Source organism: Oncorhynchus clarkii, chromosome 8 (genome assembly GCF_045791955.1).
Source record: "Oncorhynchus clarkii lewisi isolate Uvic-CL-2024 chromosome 8, UVic_Ocla_1.0, whole genome shotgun sequence".
NCBI classification, from domain to species: domain Eukaryota; kingdom Metazoa; phylum Chordata; class Actinopteri; order Salmoniformes; family Salmonidae; genus Oncorhynchus; species Oncorhynchus clarkii.
The window spans coordinates 13,375,233-13,395,606 of NC_092154.1; the positions used below are offsets into that span (position 1 = coordinate 13,375,233).

A 20,374-nucleotide genomic window follows, 5' to 3' on the forward strand; every position below is an offset into this window, starting at 1 on the left:
ATAGAGACCTACCCCAAGCGACTTACAGCTGTAATCGCAGCAAAAGGTGGCGCTACAAAGTATTAACTTAAGGGGGCTGAATAATTTTGCACGCCCAATTTTTCAGTTTTTGATTTGTTAAAAAAGTTTGAAATATCCAATAAATGTCGTTCCACTTCATGATTGTGTCCCACTTGTTGTTGATTCTTCACAAAAAAATACAGTTTTATATCTTTATGTTTGAAGCCTGAAATGTGGCAAAAGGTCGGAAAGTTCAAGGGGGCCGAATACTTTCGCAAGGCACTGTATGTTGTTTGAATGCATGCTTTTATGACATTGAGTTAAAATTATACTATATCAAAGTTGGGATTATGTATTGCCTAATTATTGTCTCAATCCCCTTCTAACAAGTGAATTGGCATTTTATCAGGAAAAAATATATATAAAATGTGTGAAATAAGATGAAACCTTCGCAATTAATTTACACTGAGAGAAATCACTCGTTTTTGCTGTTTCCTTCAGTGGTCTTCCTAATCTTGGAAAATACGTGTTACTACTGCACAAAAAAATGACTTATTCTGCAAGTTTGTTATCAGTTTTATGAAACTAGTTGCCTTTGTCCCTCCACACATACGTATGGGATGGACTTTGGAGTAGGGGCAGCACTGTCTGTAGCTCCCACTTCCCCTTCCTATAGAATCCCTAGGGTATAAAAGACTAGTGCTGGAGTGGAGAAATCAGTCTCGACGAGGACTCGCCAACGCAAAGGAAAGAGCTTCAACGAACCCATCATGGGGGACACAAAGCTCTCTCTTTTGCTTCTTCTGAGCACCCTTGCCTTAGCCCGTAAGTACCTCTCTGACTGGTCCCTGCTGTGAATAAAAATCTATTTTTACCAGGTAGTAGTTTGTTTCTTGAGTTTACATGTTTGTTATTTTCAGATTTATAGTATATGCTTTAAAAGTTTTAATTTGGGACATTTTTAGTTTTACATATTAAAATACCAAAGAGACATGTATGTAGCTGTTAACTTTTTAAAATATTTAAAATTAACTTTTACCCAGCAGTAGTTGTCACGCTCTGACCTTAGAAAGCCTTTTATTTCTCTGTTTTTGGTTAGGTCAGGGTGTGATTAGGGTGGGCATTCTAGGTTTTCTGTTTCTATGTTTTCTATTTATTATTTTTTTTGCCATGTGTGGTTACCAATCAGAGGCAGCTGTCATTCATTGTCTCTGATTGGGGATCATACTTAGGCAGCCCTTTTTCCCACCTTCTGTTGTGGGATCTTGTCTTTGGTTGTTGCATGTGTTGCACGCCTAGCTTTACGTTCGTTGAGTTGTTTATTGATTTTGGTGGAACATTTAAAATGAAAGAAAATGTACGCCTCCCACGCTGCACCTTGTTCTTCATTTAACAACGAGCGTAACAGTAGTTTGTTTCTTAAGTTTTCATGTTTGTAATTTTCAGATTTTAGGTATTTTCTTTAGAAGTGTTCCATTCGGAAATGTTTTATTTTAAATATTCTAATGCCAAACCAAATTATCGGTAGCTGTTAACTTGAACAACTAGAATTTGTTTATAAAAGTGGGTGTTTTTATCTATGTGCATTTTGCTTTGCACGTGCAATATCTATTATATCATTTTGTTGCAAAATAGTTTTTTTTTTGTAAAATAACACTTGGAACATTACAGAGTGAACTGAAGCATCTCCTCTCGACATTGCACAGTTAATCTCGTAAAATAAGCACTGTCCCTGTTTTGCGAAATTACAAGTTAACTTTCTTCAAAACCACCAAATACATTGACTGTATATCAGCAATACTATTTCTGATGGTGAACCTGAACCATCTAAATAAAATGTAAATGATGAAAGTCCTGTTAAGCTGGTCGATGTAAATCGAGATCTGTCTTTGAGCTTTTTGTCCTCTATTTGTAGTCTGGTTTTCTCACAAAATGTATGATTTAATAAGTGATACTGTGCAAGCAATTTTACAAATATCTTAATTCTGACAGTGCAGACATGCAAATATCACTTTCTGGGATGTAAACAATATACGTTTTTATACGAGTGGGGGCAGTTCCCCCTCACACCCACATGATTTGATAGTACAGTGAGTAGAGGGGACAGGCAGTTGAACAGATACATAACTTCGCCCACACCATTCAAAGAAATTAAAACTGCTTTTTACACACTTAAAAACGATTTCAGTCATGTTGTAATTAATTATCAAACTTCTGTATAATCCTGCTTTGACCAAAATTGCGTTATCCACTCACAGACTCCCAAGACGATGGTGCCGAAGAACATCCAACATGCTTGTGTAAGTACCAACAAATCATTGCTTATCCTACCAATGTGCTGCAGTTTGCTCACTGTTATGGCAACATGACGGATCTTTACTCAAACACATTCAAAATACAATTTCTAATCTCTCCCTAGTGGCAAGAAGGTACAAGAGCCTTCACAAATATGAATACCAGTACGAAGCAGAGTCCCTGAATGCAATTAAAGGAGCTTCCAATCTCATGAATGGACCCAAGTGCTCTTGCAAGGTAGACATCATACCTCAGAGCATTAAGCCTTCACTTCAGTCCATTAATATTGTCCTCACGCAACATCCCAGTAAGCAAGCCGTCTAACCTTTGTCTCCCCCTACAGGTCGAGATTGAAGTTCCTCAGTCTTGCAGCTACATCCTGCGCACCACAGGCTGTAGCTTGAGTGAGGTTGTTGATATGGACGCAGAGGGCAACCCTGTGTTCGGACCTGCCCTCGGATCTGATGCCTTTACTGCTGCCATGGAGAAGTAAGACCCCAAGGCTGTCACAAATGCCCTAACCCAACCCTTGTCCCCAATATTTGTTAAAAATTCCTTGTCCTCTCTTCTATTAAGCACATTGTAATTTTGAGTTAACAACTGGTAACCAACATTTCACTTCTCTCTCCCTGCTCAGACATCCTCTGAAGTTTGTGGTTGAGGGAGTGTATGATGTGAAACTGTACCCTGAGGAGGATGAGTCCGTGACCATCTTGAACATTAAGAGAGGTATCGTCTCTGCTCTTGCCGTGCCCCTGCTGGAAGAGGAGAACAACAAGAAAATGGTATGTTGATCGTCTCAGAAAACACCCTAATCATAACTATACACTTTGTATTACAGTGTAGTTTCAGTGATATGTGCAAGTAATTTCATATTGAGTACTTTATTACTCTACTCTAATGGGTACTTTAGAGTAGCCTAGTGTGTAGAGCATTGGACTAGTAACTGAAAGGTTGCAAGATCAAATCCCCGAGCTGACAAGGTAAAAATCTACCATTCTGCCCCTGAACAAGGCAGTTAACCCACTGTTCCTAGGACGTCATTGAAAATAAGAATTTGTTCTTAACTGACTTACCTAGTTAAATAAAGGAAAAATAAACAGTGTGTACCTTTTTACCCCATATTATTCAATACAATTGGAAACTACCTGGTAAACAATGGTACATATTGGTGCTAGTTTTAGTGAATCCAAGAAAGAAAAATGTCATTATTGTGTAATAAAGCAATAATAAATGAAAGGGTATGCAGTACTGTTGGCACGCCGACATGATGCACTACAAGGTACAAGACTAGCAAAGAAAATTATATTCATGGCTCTGCAGAGAGCAATTTGTCACATTCAGTTTTTCAGAAAACATAAATCAGTATTTATATTTATTCAAATATGTCAAGGATCATTGACTTTTCCCTTAGCCGACCATCCACGGCATGTGCAAGACCAACTACAAAGTCAACGCCATGGAGAACATCGCTACTGACATCTCTCTCAACAGGGACTTGTCCAAATGTGACCACTTCATCCCCCAGAGGGACCACACCAGCCCCCTGGCCCTCATCTCTGGCATGGTAAGACTGCAAGACAGTAAAAGATGCTGGTTAGATTCTGAAATACACCCTAAATCATTTATTAATCCTAATTCACTTTTTAACTCCTTTCCAAAAACCCTTCAAAGTACTTATCTTTCTCTGCTCCAGTAGCTGAAATGAAAACTAATATTACTCCTAATTCACTTTTTAACTCCTTTCCAAGGAAACCTAAACAATAATAATTTCTCCTCCTACAGCACTATCCTCTTGCTCAGCTGATCAGAAGCTCCCAGACCTGCAACTACAAGTTTGACAATGACAAGAAGCACATGATCTCTGGTGCCTGCACTGAGAACCACATCCTGGTGCCTTTCTCTCACAAGTGTGTAAAACATTATGCCTATAATGTTTTATGAAATACACACCTGCAATGTTAAGAGATGTTGCATAAGTCTTTATCATCTCTTTGGCTTTCCACAGGGGAGAGTATGGAGTTACCAACGTTGGCAAGCAGTTCCTGACTCTGCTGGAGGTTTCCACATACAATGAGAGAGTTTTTGACCACAGTAAGTATCCCTTACATTGCATTCTAATTATGAAGATGATTGAAAAAGGATTTCACCCGCTCAGTGTCAAAACTGACTTTATCTTCCTGCAGATGTGGCCAACCTTAAGGGTCTGCCAATGGAGGCTGCTGAGGACAAGAGCGTTGTTCAGGGCAAGGATGCTCCTCTGGCTGTCTTGAGGGAACTGACCACTCTGTCCAACGGTGAGAAGAGAGCCCACCTCTTCCAGCAGCTTGTGAGCATGGTCCGTGGAATGAAGGCTGAGACGCTGAGCCCTGCTATTCCCGAGGCCCTGAAGGTATCCGGACCCCTGACCTACCAGGTTCTGGCCCAGTGCGGTACCTCAGAGTGCAGCAGTGCCATCATGCAGATCCTCAGGACCTTTGACAACTCTGCCTTTGAGGTTGATGCCATCGTGTTCGCTATGGGACTGGTCCCCAACCCCTCTGCCCTCCTGGTCAACGACATGCTGGCTATGGCACGGTACAAGCAGAGCAAGCCTATCCTGTATGCCCTGAGCAATGTTGTCAAGAGGTAAACAGACATTTTAAAGCAACATATTTTCTAAATTGAACTAAGCAGATGCAGACAATGAAATTCTTATGTTGAATTTCACATTGTGTTCCTCATCAGGTTCTACAAGGCCGAGGGCAAAGTGACCCCTGAGATCGAGGCTGTTGCTGAGTTTGCTGTTGCCCAGCTGGGTGACTGCACCGGTGACAAGGAGCAGAACTTCCTGGCCCTGAGGGTGAATGTTCCATCGCTCCCCTTAGCTTTTTCAGATTTACTAAATCAACAATTTGAATCAGAATAATTCATGTTTGCTTCTTTCTGCTCCCCAGGTTATTGGTAACATGGCTGCAGCCATGGGAGCCGCCAGTCCTGCCCTGAAGTCTGCTGTGATCCAGTGTGTAAACGAGCCCGCCACTTCCCTGGAAGTCCAACAGGCTGCCATTCAGGCATTCAAACAGACCCCTGTCCCTGAGGAGGTAACTCACTCTTATCCTATTAGCTTAAAAATATATATATGGAAACCATCAACTCTTCGTTCACTGCAGTACTGTTATACACGTTCTCCTTTACAGGGCAGAGAGGTGCTCATGCAGGTTCTTTTGAATGGTGCTAGCCCCCTGCAGAAGCGTGTTGCTGCCTACCTGGTGCTGATGAAGGACCCCCAGCCTGCTGAACTAGCTCAGCTGGCCGCCGCTCTGCCCATCGAAGAAGACCAGCAGGCCAAGAGCTTTGTCATCTCCCACCTGACTAACATACTGGCATCCACTGCAGCCGAGACACAGGAGTAAGAGAGATATCATCTGCAGTATTTACTGCCTCAGCTAACATAAATATTTTGTTCGGTTGTTCCCTCCTCATCATAAGTTTGACCATGTAATAAATTATTCCATCCATTACAGGCTGAGACAGAACATTCTTGATGCCCTGCAGGGCAATGAGGTTGGAACTGTCATGGATCCCACCAAGTTCTCCCGCAACTACATGATTGGATCTGTGCAAGGAAATATGCTCTTTGAGGGCATCAGCTATCTGCCCAAGGAAGTCATGCTGGAGATGACCCTGAAGGCCTTCGGCTACAATGTGGACATGATGGAGGTAAAAAATACTATTTAATTTGTTTCACTAAGCCTTTTATAGAGATTATGTTTTTTTGCAGAATATACAATTATTTTTCTATCAGTCTCATGGTGAACATTCTCTTCACTTGTAAGGTTGGCATGGAAGGCAAAGGACTTGAGCCAACTGTTGAGGCTTTGTTCGGAGAGAACGGATTCTTCCCTGACACGGTTCTAAAGATCGTCTACTTCGTTTCTGACAAGATGTCCCTGCAGGTCAATGAGGTCATGAAGAGGATGATGCCCACTCTGAAGAAAGACAGAATGAAGAGACAGGTATTTGAAACCATACTATGTTCTTCCTCTTTCCTTACAAAACATTTTAATTAGTGTGATTTTAATCCTAGTTATTTAATTGTAGCATGAGCTAACTGTCTCTTTCCTTGAAAAAAATATTTTGTAGGCTTCCCAGAACATCGTGAGAGAAATCGGCCGCAACCTCAACAGACTGGTCAGGGATCTGAAGGCGCAGGAGTCCCCTGAGGCTATGATTTACCTGAGACTGCTGGGAAATGAACTTGGATACCTGAAGACCAATGAGCTAGAGAAGATGGCCTACTCTGCTGGTCTGATGATTGACAACGTACTCAAGATGTTCCCCACTGATGTATGTACAAGATATGGAAAAAAGCAACACTATCACATCAGATATACATTCATGTTAACTCATCAGGTCAAGAATGACATATCAATGATAAAAAATGTAAACTCAATTTACTATCCAAAATCTGAAATGTACATGTTCCACAGCTGATGAAGGGACTGATGACCAACGCTGACAATGAAGTCTTCGCCCATTACATCTTCATGGATAACGTATTCTTCCTGCCAACTGCCACTGGTGTGCCACTGAAGATTGCCCTGTCTGGTACCTTCACCCCTGGCATCAAGGGAGGACTGCACATTACACCCGACATGGTAAACTTTTATATTTATTTTCACTGATCTGTTTTCTATTTGTAGTAACCCTAATACATGTGACGTCGGTCAGTCTTTTTGCATATCTATATAATATACTTGGACTGATCCCATTCCCACAGAGCGAGGTCTCATTCATGCCCTCTGCTGGAATTGAGTTTGTGGCCCGGGTTGGTTCCCACATTCCTGAGTACCTTCTCTCTGGCCTGGAGATGCATACCAGCCTATACCACGAGAGTGGGCTCAGCGCTAAGCTCGTCATGGCTGACAAACAGGTCAAGCTGACCATCCCTGCTCCTCAGGGTCCTGCCAAGCTCATCAGCATCACGTAAGTGTCAGAGTATCATTCAGATAATACCTGATGACCAATATCTATCAGAGCCTAAACATTTCCTTTCCACGACCCCTTTTATAGCAACAAGCTGTTCGAAGTGACCTCTGCTGGAGTGAAACCCATCCCGTCTCTGGTAGAGGACAGAATCAATGTGTCTGAGTGCACTCCATTCTTAGCTGGTATGAAGTACTGCACCACCCTTCAGTACTCTGATGCTAGCTCCCATGACACTGCACCCTACTTCCCCTTTACCGGAGATAGCAAGTAAGTACTAGTTCTATGCAAATACATTTTAACATGCTCCATTTATGTTTTCCTATTTTCAGGTAGAAATTGATCTTAGCCATAACTTTTGGAAATGAAACAATTATTTAGGCTTGCTGTGGAGCTCCACCCCACTGGGGATGTCACTGAATACACGGCCACCATCGGCTACGAACTCCTCAGGGAGGGAGAAGAAGGTCGTCAGAAAGTTGACACTGTAAAGGTGGTCCTGAAGGCAGAAGGTATAGCTAAGTTACAAAATCCCTCTTTTAGAGTAACACAGTCCCTCCATTTCTAACGTACAACCTTTTCCTTGGTGACTAACTAATTCAGTTTATCCTGGACACAGGTGTAGACCCCACTGAGGCCACAGCCACTGTGAAGTACAACAGGAGGAAGAATGTCCTCACCACCGACATCCAGATCCCTGACTTTGACTTGGAGGCCGGAATCAGACTGGGCGTTGTTGATGGCAACACCAAGGGCAAAGGAATACACTCCATCTCCTTTGACCTCATCAACAAGAACATCCCTCAGCTGTCGCTGGTTGGCCGCGCTAAGTAAACTGACAATGCTACCCCACAAAATACTTCCCTGTTTTGGTTTCTTCTGTTTTTCCTTTCTTCCAAATTCCAAATGACTAATTGTTTTCTTTGCAGAATTGAGGCCATGAAGGATGCTATGCTGCAGGTGCAGCTGCTTGTCCCTTCAATCAAGGCGGACGCCACAGTTACAGCCAACGTGAAGCGTGGTGAGGAACTGGAACTTGAGCTTGAGAGTGACATCAAGCTCCCAGAGACCACCTCAGTGCAAAAGATCACCCTAAAATATGGTAAGCAGGCTTTCAATATCGCCCAGCATTTTTTACGATAAATTGTTTAGCTTCTTGATCAACTTTAACTGCACGTTTCTGAGAGCTTTGCCAGGCTTTAAATGTCAAGTATCCATGGGAAAGTCATTAAAATGTCATTTAATTTACAATGAATTTCTCCTACTTTGTAGATGACGAGAAGATTGTGGCTGAGGTCAAGTCTGACATGAACTCTGAGATCCAGAACATCCTCCCTCATGCCGAAGCATTCCAGAAGATGGTCAGTGATGTTCTTGATCAGCAGGTGGGCCAGACTGACATGAAGCTCCGTCACATCTTCACCAAGTCTGTAGAGGTAAAAAAAAAAAAAAAAAAAAAAATGTCATCTTATGATCACCATTATGTCCTCTCTGAACTTAATATATTACAATATGTACAGTACCAGTCAAAAGTTGACACACCTACTCATTTAAGGGTTTTTCTATATTTTTACAATTTTCTACATTGTAGAATAATAATGAAGACATCAAAACTATGAAATAGTTTGTTTAACACCAAAAAGTGTTAAACAAATCAAAATCTATTTTACATTTCAGATTCTTCAAAGTAGCCACACTTAGCCTTGATGACAGCTTTGCTCACTCATGGCATTTTCTCAACCAGCAGTTCCCACAAATTCTGAGCACTTGTTGGCTGCTTTTCCTTCACTCTGCGGTCCAACTCATCCCAAACCATCTCAATTGGGTTTAAGCCCTGTGATTGTGGAGGCCAGGTCATCCGATGCAGCACTCCATTACTCTCCTTCTTTGTAAAATAGCTGCAGAATGCTGTGGTAGCCATGCTGGTTGTGTGCCTTGAATTGTAAATAAATCCCTGACAGTGTCACCAGCAAAGCACCCCCACACCTCCTCCTCCATGCTTCACGGTGGGAACCACACATGCGTTCACATACTCTGCAACTCATCAGACCAAATGACAGATTTCCACCGGTCTAAAATCCATTTCTCATGTTTCTTGGCCCAAGCAAGTCTCTTCTTATTGGTGTCCTTTAGACCATGAAGGCCTGATTCACTTAGTCGCCTCTGAACAATTGATGTTGAGATATGTCTGTTACTTGAACTCTGTGAAGCATTTATTTGGGTTGCAATTTCTGAGGCTGGTAACTCTAATAAACTTTTCCTCTGCAGCAGAGGTAACTCTGGGTCTTCCTTTCCTATGGTGGTCCTCATGAGGGCCAGTTTCATCACAGTGCTTGATGGTTTTTGCGACTGCTCTTGAAGAAATTTAAAAAGTTCTTGAAATGTTCCGGATTGACTGACCTTCATGCCCTAAAGTAATGATGGACTGCCGTTTCTCTTTGCTTATTTGAGCTGTTCTTGCCATAATATGGACATGGTATTTTACCAAATAGGGCTGTCTTCTTCTGTATACCACCCCTACCTTGTCACAACACAACTGATTGGCTTAAACTCATTAAGGAACAAAATTCGACAAATGAACTTTTAAGGCACAATTGTCAATTGAAATGCATTCCAGGTGACAACCTCATGAAGCTGGCGAATGCCAAGCTGTCAAGGCAAAGGGTTGCAACTTTGAATAATCTCAAATGTAAAATAAATTGTGATTTGTTTAACACTTTTTTAGTACCTACATGATTCCATATGTGTTATTTCATAGTGTTGATGTCTTCACCTCTATTCTGCAATGTAGAAAATAGTAAAAAATAAAGAAAAACCCTGGAATGAGTAGGTGTGTCCAGACATTTGACTGGTACTGTATTCTATTACAGGCAACCAACAACTACCTGGAGAAATATGCTGCTGATATCCCATACATGCAGAACCTGAGAGTCCCTGGGATGCCAGAGATGACTCTGCCTGAGAAACTTTTCCTGAATGCGTAAGTTACATCAATCAACTAGCATGAGAATAATTTCAGTCAATACATTAACTGATTTTTTGAGGGGGGGATTCCATGATTAATTCATGATTACATATAATTGTCTTAAACAGTGAGGCCACAGCTGCTTACCACTTCAACAATGAGCGTATCTTCATCGCCATTCCCCTGCCTCTTGGTGGAAAATCATCTGAGGAGCTGAACTTCCCAGCTGCACTGACCACACCACACCTGGCTCTGCCCCTGCTTGGCCTGGACATTGCATCCATGGAGATCCCGATCCCTGAGCTTTTCATCCCAGAGACCCTTGATGTGTTTGTGCCCCTCTTTGGAAAAGCTCAGCTGTCCACAAAAGTGAAAAGCAACTTCTACAACTTGGAGGGCTCAGTGTCTGCTGGCAAAGATGCTGCTGAGACACCAAGCTATTCTGCCAAGTTTGATGTGACAGGCAGCTGCTCAATGGAACTCCTGTGCATCAAGATTGAAGGTAGTGCTCCACCTCCAGACATTTTCTAATGCCTTTGTAAATAATAGAGAATTACACCATCTGGAACATGTTTAGTTGTGCAATAATCAATCATTGTTCCTTCTGTGTTGTAAATAGGATCTGGATTGCTTGCCACCACTCCTGCTGATTCCATCAAGGCCCATGTGAAGACCTCCGTGAGCCACAAGCTCATTGATGCCAGCATTAGCATAAGGGAAGTTGGCACTGTTACAGACAACAAGATCAATGTGAAATCCAGCAGCAAAATCGAAGCAACAAGCCCCATGGGTCTGAGTGTAAACCTAGAGCACACCGGCCAAGTTGGCTTCAATACTGAAGCGCCAATACTGGCTCCAACACTGAAGATCTCTGGTGATAGCAACTTGGAGGGAACAGTCAAAGCAGGACCTGTCTATGGCACCACAATCACCACCCAGTCTTTTACAATCTTCCCATTCAGACCAGAGGCAAAGATTGATTCTTCCCTGAAAATTGATTCAACCATTCTTATGGCCCAGAACACCATTGCTGCATCGTTTGCCAATGGTGAGCTGTCTGTTGTGTCTAACACGAATGCATTTGAAGACATCCTGACCCATGCTGCTGAACTTGCCTTCAAGGATAACCAGCTGTCCCTGAAATGTGACACCAATGCCCTTGCCCTTGGCATGAAGATCCACAACCAGGCTGAGGCTTCTGCTGGCGTTGAAGTAGTCACAATCAAGATGGAGACCAACGCTGACCACTCTGAGAATCGCATTTACTCTCTTGTCACTGCCTCCCTGAATGTCAATGGCCTGGCTGTGAACAGTGATGCCACTGTAAAGCTGCTTGAGAACAAAGCTGCACACAAAGCTACCCTGACAATGAACAAGGATGGCCTGGCCACAAGCGGAACAACCACCCTGCAGGGCCCGTTCGCCATGGAGAACACCTTCAACGGTGGAATTGATGCCTCCAAGGCAACTCTGTCCATTGAGACCAAGAGTGCATTGAATGACATGAAGGTTGAGAATGCCAACTCATTGACCATCACTCTCTCCACCCTTGCCTTCACCTCAAAGGCTGAGGCCATCGTCAGCGAGAGCACTTCCTATACACATGACATCACCATTGACCTGCAGGACTACACTGCCTCTGTAAATGTGAACAATGACCTGAAACTGCTGGGAGCCAACCTAGTCAACGAGGCTCAGCTGAAGGCAGTGATCTACAAAATTGACTTTACTGGAAGCCTGAAGGGGGCATATGGTGAGGAAGAGCTCAAACACACCTATGAGATCAACTATGCAGACTTGACAGCTAATGCTAAGTGCAGCACTACTGGAAAGCTCCTCGGTGCTCACATGAGCCACAACACTGAGCTTGAAATTGTTGGCCTTGCTGCAAAGGTCCACAATGATGCCCGCTTCAACTCCCAGCCTTTCCGCTTCGACAACACCATCCGTGCCAGCATTATTCCCTTCGACTTCAATCTTGACGCCATCTTCAATGCTGATGGTGACCTGACCTTGTATGGCAAGCAGAGCGCTCAGCTCTATGGAAAATTCCTTCTTAAAGCACAGCCCCTGGCTTTTGCCAGCTCTCATGAATGCAGAGCTTCTGTCACCCAGCATCTGGACAATGGCTTCCCCCTGGAAACCACAATTGACAACAAGATAGACACACTTCTGACTCCCCAGGAGCAAAGGGCCATACTTAGGATGAAGTCAAAGTTGAACAGCCATGCCCTCAATCAAGAAGTGAGTGCCTACAACAATGCTGAAAGGCTTGGACTGGAGCTGTCTGCAACCCTCCTCACCGGCCTCCTGAACACAGCTGCCAGTGAAGACCAGGAATTCACAATCTCTGGGTTCCTGAAGTATGATAAGAACACTGACAGTCACTTGATTAACCTGCCCTTCCTTAAAAGTTTGCCTGCAATCCTGGAAAACATCAAGATCACTATTGTTAACATGGCAGAGGCTATTCAGAATTACATCAATAATGATGAGGTCAAGGCTAAGCTTGAGGCTCTGCCCCATCATGTCAGTGACTTTGTTGCCAAACTGAATCTGGAAGACAAGGCTGTCCAGCTCAAACAGAACCTGATTGCCCTCACCAAGGAGTACCCCATCACTCTGGAATACCTAGAGGTCTCCCTTCTGAACCTCAAGATTACAGTTGAAAAACTGCTGATTGGCCTGGCATACAGTATCCAGGGCATTGTTGCTGCCACCAAGGAGATGATTGCGAGTGGCACCCTGTCTGAAACTGTAATTGAGAGACTCAGCCAGGAGCTGAATGCCATCAATGAGGAGTATAAAATCACTACTATGATCGTAGCTGTCATTGATGCTATCGAAGAGCTGATCAAGCAGATTGACATGCAGAAACTGAAGGACAGCAGCATTTCACTCCTTTACGACATGGATGCCCAGTTTGAAATCAAGGCTAAAATTGAAAACACAGTGAGTGAATTAAAGCAGTTCATTGAGACCTTTGACAGAACCAAAACTGTTGAGGATCTGAGAAACTACATTTCCTCCATCAACTTGGAAGCTCATGTTGAGCAGCTGATGGAACACCTTCCCACTGAAATGATCAGCAAGATGATTGAGTCTGTCAAGGCAGTGATCCAGGAATTGGACATCATTGGCAAATTGAATGTTTTCCACGCCAAGCTGAGAGGTCTGATTGTCAAGTATGAGGTTGACAAGAAAGTTGAAGCAGTCCTGGAGAAGGTTGTGGGTCTAATTAAGCAGTTCAAAATTGTTGAAACAATTCAGGTCCTTGCTAACAACCTGAAGGCCATCGATATCCCAGGGAAGGTAATGCAGATGCTGGAAGAAACCATCAACTACTTGAAAGCTACTGAGATCAAACAGGTGATTGAACAGCTGAATGAATATCTTGACTCTGTTGTCCAGCAGCTGAGGTCATTTGATTACAATGCCTATGTGGATGAAACCAACCAGATGATTGCTGAATATACTGCTCATGTAAACGAGCTGATCAAGGCACTTGAGATCCCACAGAAACTTCAGGCTTCAAGAGAGTTTGTCAACTTTTTTGTGTCATCTGCACTTAACTACATTGAAGATCTGAGGAAAATCAAGGTTGCAGACATGATCAAAACAGTGAAGGACATGGTCGACCATGCCATCCTTAATGACCTTAAGGCAATTTCTGAGAGGCTAAAGCAGAGAATCACCGATATGGACCTTAGAAATTATATCATCTCATACCTGCAGCAGGTGAGCGAACACTACACCAAGGTCATCACTGTCATAAATGAGGTGTACGGCAATGTGATTGAGGTGATCCAGAAGTTTGCTGGTGAACAACAAATTGTCAGCGAGGTCAAGCAGATAATTGAGGGAGTTGTTACTGGACTGAAGACAGCTGAGCTGGACTTCCCTTCATTCACCATCCCTCTCACTGACCTGGTCATACCCTCCATGAAGGTCAACCTGGAGAAGCTTCAGGAGATTGAAATTCCAACACAGTTGGATATCCCTGAGTTCACTATCCTGGGTTTCCACACAGTGCCAGCCACCACCGTTTCCGTTGATGATATCAAGCAGAAGGTCACAGAGCTCATAGATTTTATTGTCAACTTTGAGATCCAGAATCTTAATTTGGATGTTTTCTTCGGAGACCTGACCATGAGCTACCTGCCAACCCTACCTGACATTACCCTCCCAGAGATTACATTCCCAGAGTTCTCCTTCCCTGTCCTACCTAAGGTGGCCGCAGAGAAGCTCCTAGAGATTCCAACTCTCCAGATCCCTAAGATCAAGCTCCCTGCCATTCCCAGTGAGATCAGTGTCCCTTGCTTTGGCAAGCTCTATGGTGAGATCAAAGTCAGCACCCCCATCTACAGCATTAGGACCTCTGCTGAGCTCCAGAACTCTACTGACAGTGAGGAGACTCCTCAGCTCACTGCCTTCCTAACCTCCCAGGCCATATCTCCCATTTTTGAGATATTCAGCTACAACCTGGACTCCACTGCTCGCGTTGCCATCCCCAAGTTTAACCGTGTGATAGTTGCAGAGACCCTTAAGTTTACCCACACTGCACTTGCAGTCGAACACCAGGCATCAGTGACCCTCTACCGCCTTGCAGCCCAGGCCTCAGCTAAGACCACAGTCAAGGCAACCACTGCACACTACACGGCTGACATTGTCAATAATGCCTTCTTTGCCACATTGGGTGGTATGTCTGCATCTGTGGACACTACCTACAACCACCAGATCAATATCCCAATCCTTGGCTTCACCAATGGAGCCTCTGTGACCCAAAAGGCTGTTGCCCGCCTGGAGGACACAACAATCACTCTGACCATTGGAAATGATGGTGCTATCAAGTCCAACTCTCACAAGGGCTTCGCCATCAGTCCCAGCACTACTAAGCTGACAATCTCCGCTGACTCCGACACTGCCCTTCTGAAGATGAAGCAGACCATGAACGCTGATGCAGTCATTCTCAGTCACATCACATTTGAGGCCCGCTCTGAGGCAGAAGGCCCAGCCATCAAGAACAGCCTTCTGGTGGCATCTGGAAATGCCAATTTGGGAGATATGAAGGTCGAACTGAAGGCAAACCATGACACAGAGCTTGTTGGAGATCTCAGTGGAATCCTGTCAAACTCACTCACCGTTAAGATTCATCCTATTGAAGTTGTCTTTGACTTCCAAAACAAGGGAAACACCAAGCTCAGCTTCAACGAGGCACTGATGGCCAAGATTGATCTCCAGAATGACTACTCTGCCATCATCAAGCCTGAAGCTCAACAGATCAACACTGTGGCTCTTGCCCGTTTCAACCAGTACAAATCCTCCTACAACTTCACTATTGACAACAACAAAAAGGAGGCTGGTATATTTGCTACTGTCAACAGTGAGGCTAATCTTGAATTCCTGACAAACCCCTTCAGCATCCCTGAGATTGATCTGCCCTTCATTAACTTGCACATTCCAGCCATCAGCGATCTGAACCTGTATGAGCATACTGGCTTGAAGAACATATTGACCACCACTGAGCAGTCTCTTGATGTTGATTCCAAGATCCTGTACCAGAAGAGTCATTTTCACTCTCTGGGCAACCTGATCACCGAACTCTCCCTGAAGTCACCCATCTTCAATCTGAATGCCAATGCTGGACTTTACACTGAAGACGACCTTGTGTTCCGTCTCAGAGCTACCACAGCCTCCGTTTTTGAGGCTCTTAAGACCAAGCTTGATGGCACCACCAGTTTGACCACCAAAAGAGGACTTAAGCTGGCCACTGCCCTGTCCTTGGAGAATGCCCACATTGAGGGAAACCATGACAGCACTTTCAGCCTAAGCACCGACAACCTGGAAGCTGCGGTGTCTGTGGCTACCATTGCAAAGATTGCCCTGCCCATCTTCAACCTAGAAGCCAATCAGAAACTTGTTGCAGACACCAAGACCAAGCCAAATGCTGCCTCTACATTGAAGCTGAAAGGTGATTTCAACCTACCACTTATCAAAGCAATTGGCAAGGCAGAGGCTGACCACAGCCTGAAGCTAGAGGGAACCCTTGAGTACATATCTGTGGAGTCATCCATCAAGGGCACCATTGATGGCACAATCTTGGAATACAATGCTGTTTTGGGAGCTCTGCACAATGAAGCTAACATCTACCTGAATGCTGATGGCCTACGCTCCACCTCAAAGATCATTGCCAATGCCAAACTCAGCAACGGTGAGACAACTATCCTGGAAATGGATGTGGACGAGAATCTGGCTGTTGAGGCATCCGTGAGCCGTGTGTATGCAGTGCTGAAATTCGCCAGCAACAATGAAGCCAATGTGATTACCTTCAACACCAAAGGAAAGCATGTAGCCCAGGCTACCATTGACTTTGCACCATTGACATCACTGATTGCTGATGTTGAGATTAACATGTCTCAGCCAAGCAACATGGGTGACATTTCCCTTTTTGAGAAGACTGCTGTCGAGCTGACATGTACCAAGCAGAAGATCTCTACCACTGCCAAGATAGCCACCCCTGTGTATACGACAAATCTGGCAGCTGAGTTGAAGGGTGATGCCCCTGTCTTCAAGGCTGAACTGAAGTCATCTGCTACCTCTGTCATCAACTTCCTGGATTACGACGTGGATGGTAAAATTATAAAAATGTCCTCCATAATGTCATTATTTGATGCAATATAATTGTATTTGAGGAAATTGAAACTGCCTCAACAGCTTCCTTCACTGCAAGCTTTGAGAACGAAGCCCTGAGCGTGAATGGCAAGGCTGTCCTTAACCATGCAGACCTGACCATGGACATTCAGAATGTGATTACCCAGGCTATGAGGTAATACTTTTAAACAGGCTGATTTCAATGCATAATACATATTGAAACAAATTATTTAGGCTTGTTAGCACAATGTTAATCAAACCATTACAAACATTTAGCAATTTGAAGATACCTGAATATGTATTAGTATGGTTTGATTTGTCATTTGTGCATTTCAGGAAGAAGCGTCAAGAGGAGGGAAGGTAAATACTCCATGTACCTTCAATTGACATCAATCTAGAACTATTGCATGAGCAAATAAAGTCTACATCTTTTGACCTTCTACTACACACATGTATTACATGAAGTTATAAACTGGATGGTTCGAGCCCGGAATGCTGATTGGCTGAAAGTTGTGGTATATCAGACCATATACCATGGTATGACAAAACATTTATTTGTATTACTCTAATTGCGTTGGTAACCAGTTTATTATAGCAATAAGGCACCTTGGGGGTTTGTGATATATTGGCCATATACCACACCCGACTCGGGCCTTATTGCTTAATTAAACTATGAATGAATAGACAGTAACTGATCACACTGTTTTTCTTCCACTTCTTAGTGTCTCCCGTCACACCCTGAATGTGGACATCACCAGCCCAACCTTCACTGATGTGAACTTCCGCTATGCTGCCCGCAGAGATGGCGTCAGTGCTTCCATCTCTACTCCGTCCACTGGGTTCTTAGGTCTTCAGCTCCAGGGCAGGATCCCATCTCAGCTGAGCACTAGACTCTACAGCCGTTATGCTGTGAGTTTCTTTTCATTTCATTCATCTTAAAATACTCAATACTTGTGTCCCTATACTCAAGTCAAATAAATGTCACCCTATTGTACAGGTAAATTGAAATGTGTTGTGTTTCTCCTATATCTAACAGTCTGCCCCTGAGGATGATGTTGACATCTTGGTCATCAGAGCTACTGCTAAGGATGTCGATAAGATAAAACTACAGGTTGCCTACAACATGAAGGCTCCCCACGACATGCTCCTGGGTCTGAAGGAGAGACTCCCTGCCATCACATCCACCCTGAACAGCTTCTCTAACAAGTATGAGATCTTCGGGCACGTGGAGGGGCTGAAAAGCTCCATCATCAACCTCATTGAGGAAGCCTACACTGCTGCTAACAGCCACGCAGCTGAGCTGAGCCAGCTGTCAATCCTCTTCAGGAACACTGTTTTCCAGTTCCAGAAAACCATCCAGGTCTTCCTGGATGCTGCCATTAAGTTCCTTAGGGAGACAGAGTTCAAGCTCCCTGGCTCTGAGGAAATTACCACCCTGCCTGAGGTCCTCAAGCAGCTGACCACCAGCATTGCCACTATGGTTGAGCAGGCCATCCAGATGCTCATAGACAGCGCAGAGGCCTCCTTCAATGCTCTGGTCGATATGATCAGCGACTTCCAGGTCACTATGCCAATTGGTGATGTGATGACTGGAGCCCAGATTATAGATAACATGAAGCATGCTCTTGCCCAGCTTGTGGGTCTGGTGAAGCATCTGGAGAGCCTTGACATAGTCCTGGAGAAGCTTGGCGAGACCCTGAAGGTCATTGTTGAGAAGGCCCAGGAGTTTGTCGACACTCTGAAGTCTGACTACCTGGATGCCGTCGCTATCTACATCAACGCTCTGTACAATAACCTTGTCGGCGTGATCAAGACCGTCCTGGACCAAGTCAATACTGTGTTGAACATGGAGCAGGTGAACTTAGCAATGGAACACATCGCTGACATGGTTCTGTCTGTGGTTAACCAACTCAACCTCGCCATCACTGGTCTTCTGCAGCAGGCTTCTGAGGAGGCCCAGGCTTTCATCAAAGTTAGCGGTGGAAGGCTTGAGATCGAGCTTCCCTTTCCCTTCCACCAGTGAGATAACCTCACAGACTGAACCCTGAGTCTAACACTACAATGTGTTTAACATTATGCTATTCTGAGGCACAGGGCTGGGAACGTACCTCAAACAAGTATTTCAGCACGTCTTTAAAGCCTTTAGGTAAACATGCAGCTATTATTTGATCATTTTTGTGTAAATGACAATTGGTACACTTACCAACATAAAAATGAAATACTGTTGAGTCCTATTTCCCTATCTGTCTGTACCATACAAGATGCAATATGAGAGTACAAAATAAATAACATTTATACAGCATTATGTTTGATTTATATTTTTCCACCTGCTATGTGTATGTTTTGAGATCCTCAGTATTTTAACAACAAGCATTCCATTAGTGATGCAAATGAGTGATGCGAACCATAGACAGTATTAATATTGATGAGACTGACTTTCTTTCAGTGTTGAGAGATTTTTAGACATAGCCCAAATATAACTTCCAAAATGAGCCAAGTGGAAAGCCTATATGAATAATATAAGATCCCTTGCTGAACTTTAAAACCAACCGATATTATGGAATCACAGGACACAAACTCTGGCTCAAACACATCATTGAGTATCGAATACTTGTACATGGAATGCTATCAAAACTACCCTCCTATTTCAAATACTTTTTTTCATTTCTGATCTGATTGTAATCCTAACCTGTTTATGGATCTCCAAGGGATGCAAAGTACATATTACTGTAACATAGAGCACTACTCAAATGAAGGGCTGATGTATGCTGCTGGTCACCTTAACACGGCACATTTAGTGGCTGTGATGTCTTGCCTTGTTAAGAACAAATTCTCTCCTGTGTAGAACGACATTGAGATAAATATACTCTGGTTGACTAGTCACTAGGGAATCCCTCGGGGAGGAATACATTTCACATTTTCTACAACACCCTTAGGGTATTCAGGCTTCAGAGCAGTAAAGGGTAACATCACGTCAGTAGGTAGCTAGTTTAAGTGTGAACAATTTGGAGGATATGGGCTGTTCTACACTACTGAAATAATTGGGACATAAGTATGTGACTGTGTATAGTGTGCAGCTTTCTTTATTTTTCATAAGTTTGTGTAACTTTTCCGTTCATAAGCACCTCTTTAATTATTTAGTGTGGGCGTCAAAAAGCAAGGAGGACCAAGACACTCTTCTTGTAATTAAAATACCTTTATTGGGGTGGAATGTCCAATGGAACAAAATGTTTACAACTTTTCAGCATGTCTATCTTTCGTCCAGGAGTAATGCAATGATTGAAAAAACAACATGGCTAGTCATGGGAACAAACTACAGAACAAACAGTATTTCAACCATGACTGGTGAGGGAGTGGCTACTCACAACATATTATGGTCATCGGTGGACAATTATCAAAGGCAATATAATTTCAAGGTAGAAATGAAATACTACATATGAATATTAAAAGGTAGACTCAGCAAAATGAGTTTGCCATGAGCAGCACCGCAGATAT

General features: G+C 43.6%; 1 protein-coding gene across 1 annotated transcript; it reads left to right on the forward strand.

The window, feature by feature from the left end:
- The first annotated feature begins 770 nt into the window (after window positions 1-770).
- On the forward strand, window positions 771-18,902 carry LOC139414964 (apolipoprotein B-100-like). Its single transcript, XM_071162627.1, has 29 exons — window positions 771-825; window positions 2,259-2,300; window positions 2,420-2,532; window positions 2,639-2,784; window positions 2,933-3,080; window positions 3,710-3,862; window positions 4,081-4,205; window positions 4,304-4,389; window positions 4,482-4,923; window positions 5,023-5,137; window positions 5,232-5,378; window positions 5,475-5,686; window positions 5,802-5,997; window positions 6,114-6,293; window positions 6,421-6,624; window positions 6,768-6,935; window positions 7,058-7,263; window positions 7,351-7,533; window positions 7,645-7,775; window positions 7,883-8,093; window positions 8,193-8,365; window positions 8,536-8,699; window positions 10,134-10,243; window positions 10,357-10,730; window positions 10,848-16,859; window positions 16,943-17,054; window positions 17,216-17,239; window positions 17,602-17,788; window positions 17,916-18,902. Exons 1-29 carry the CDS (start codon window positions 771-773, stop codon window positions 18,900-18,902), a joined length of 11,406 nt encoding a protein of 3,801 aa, XP_071018728.1.
- The last annotated feature ends 1,472 nt before the right edge of the window (window positions 18,903-20,374 follow it).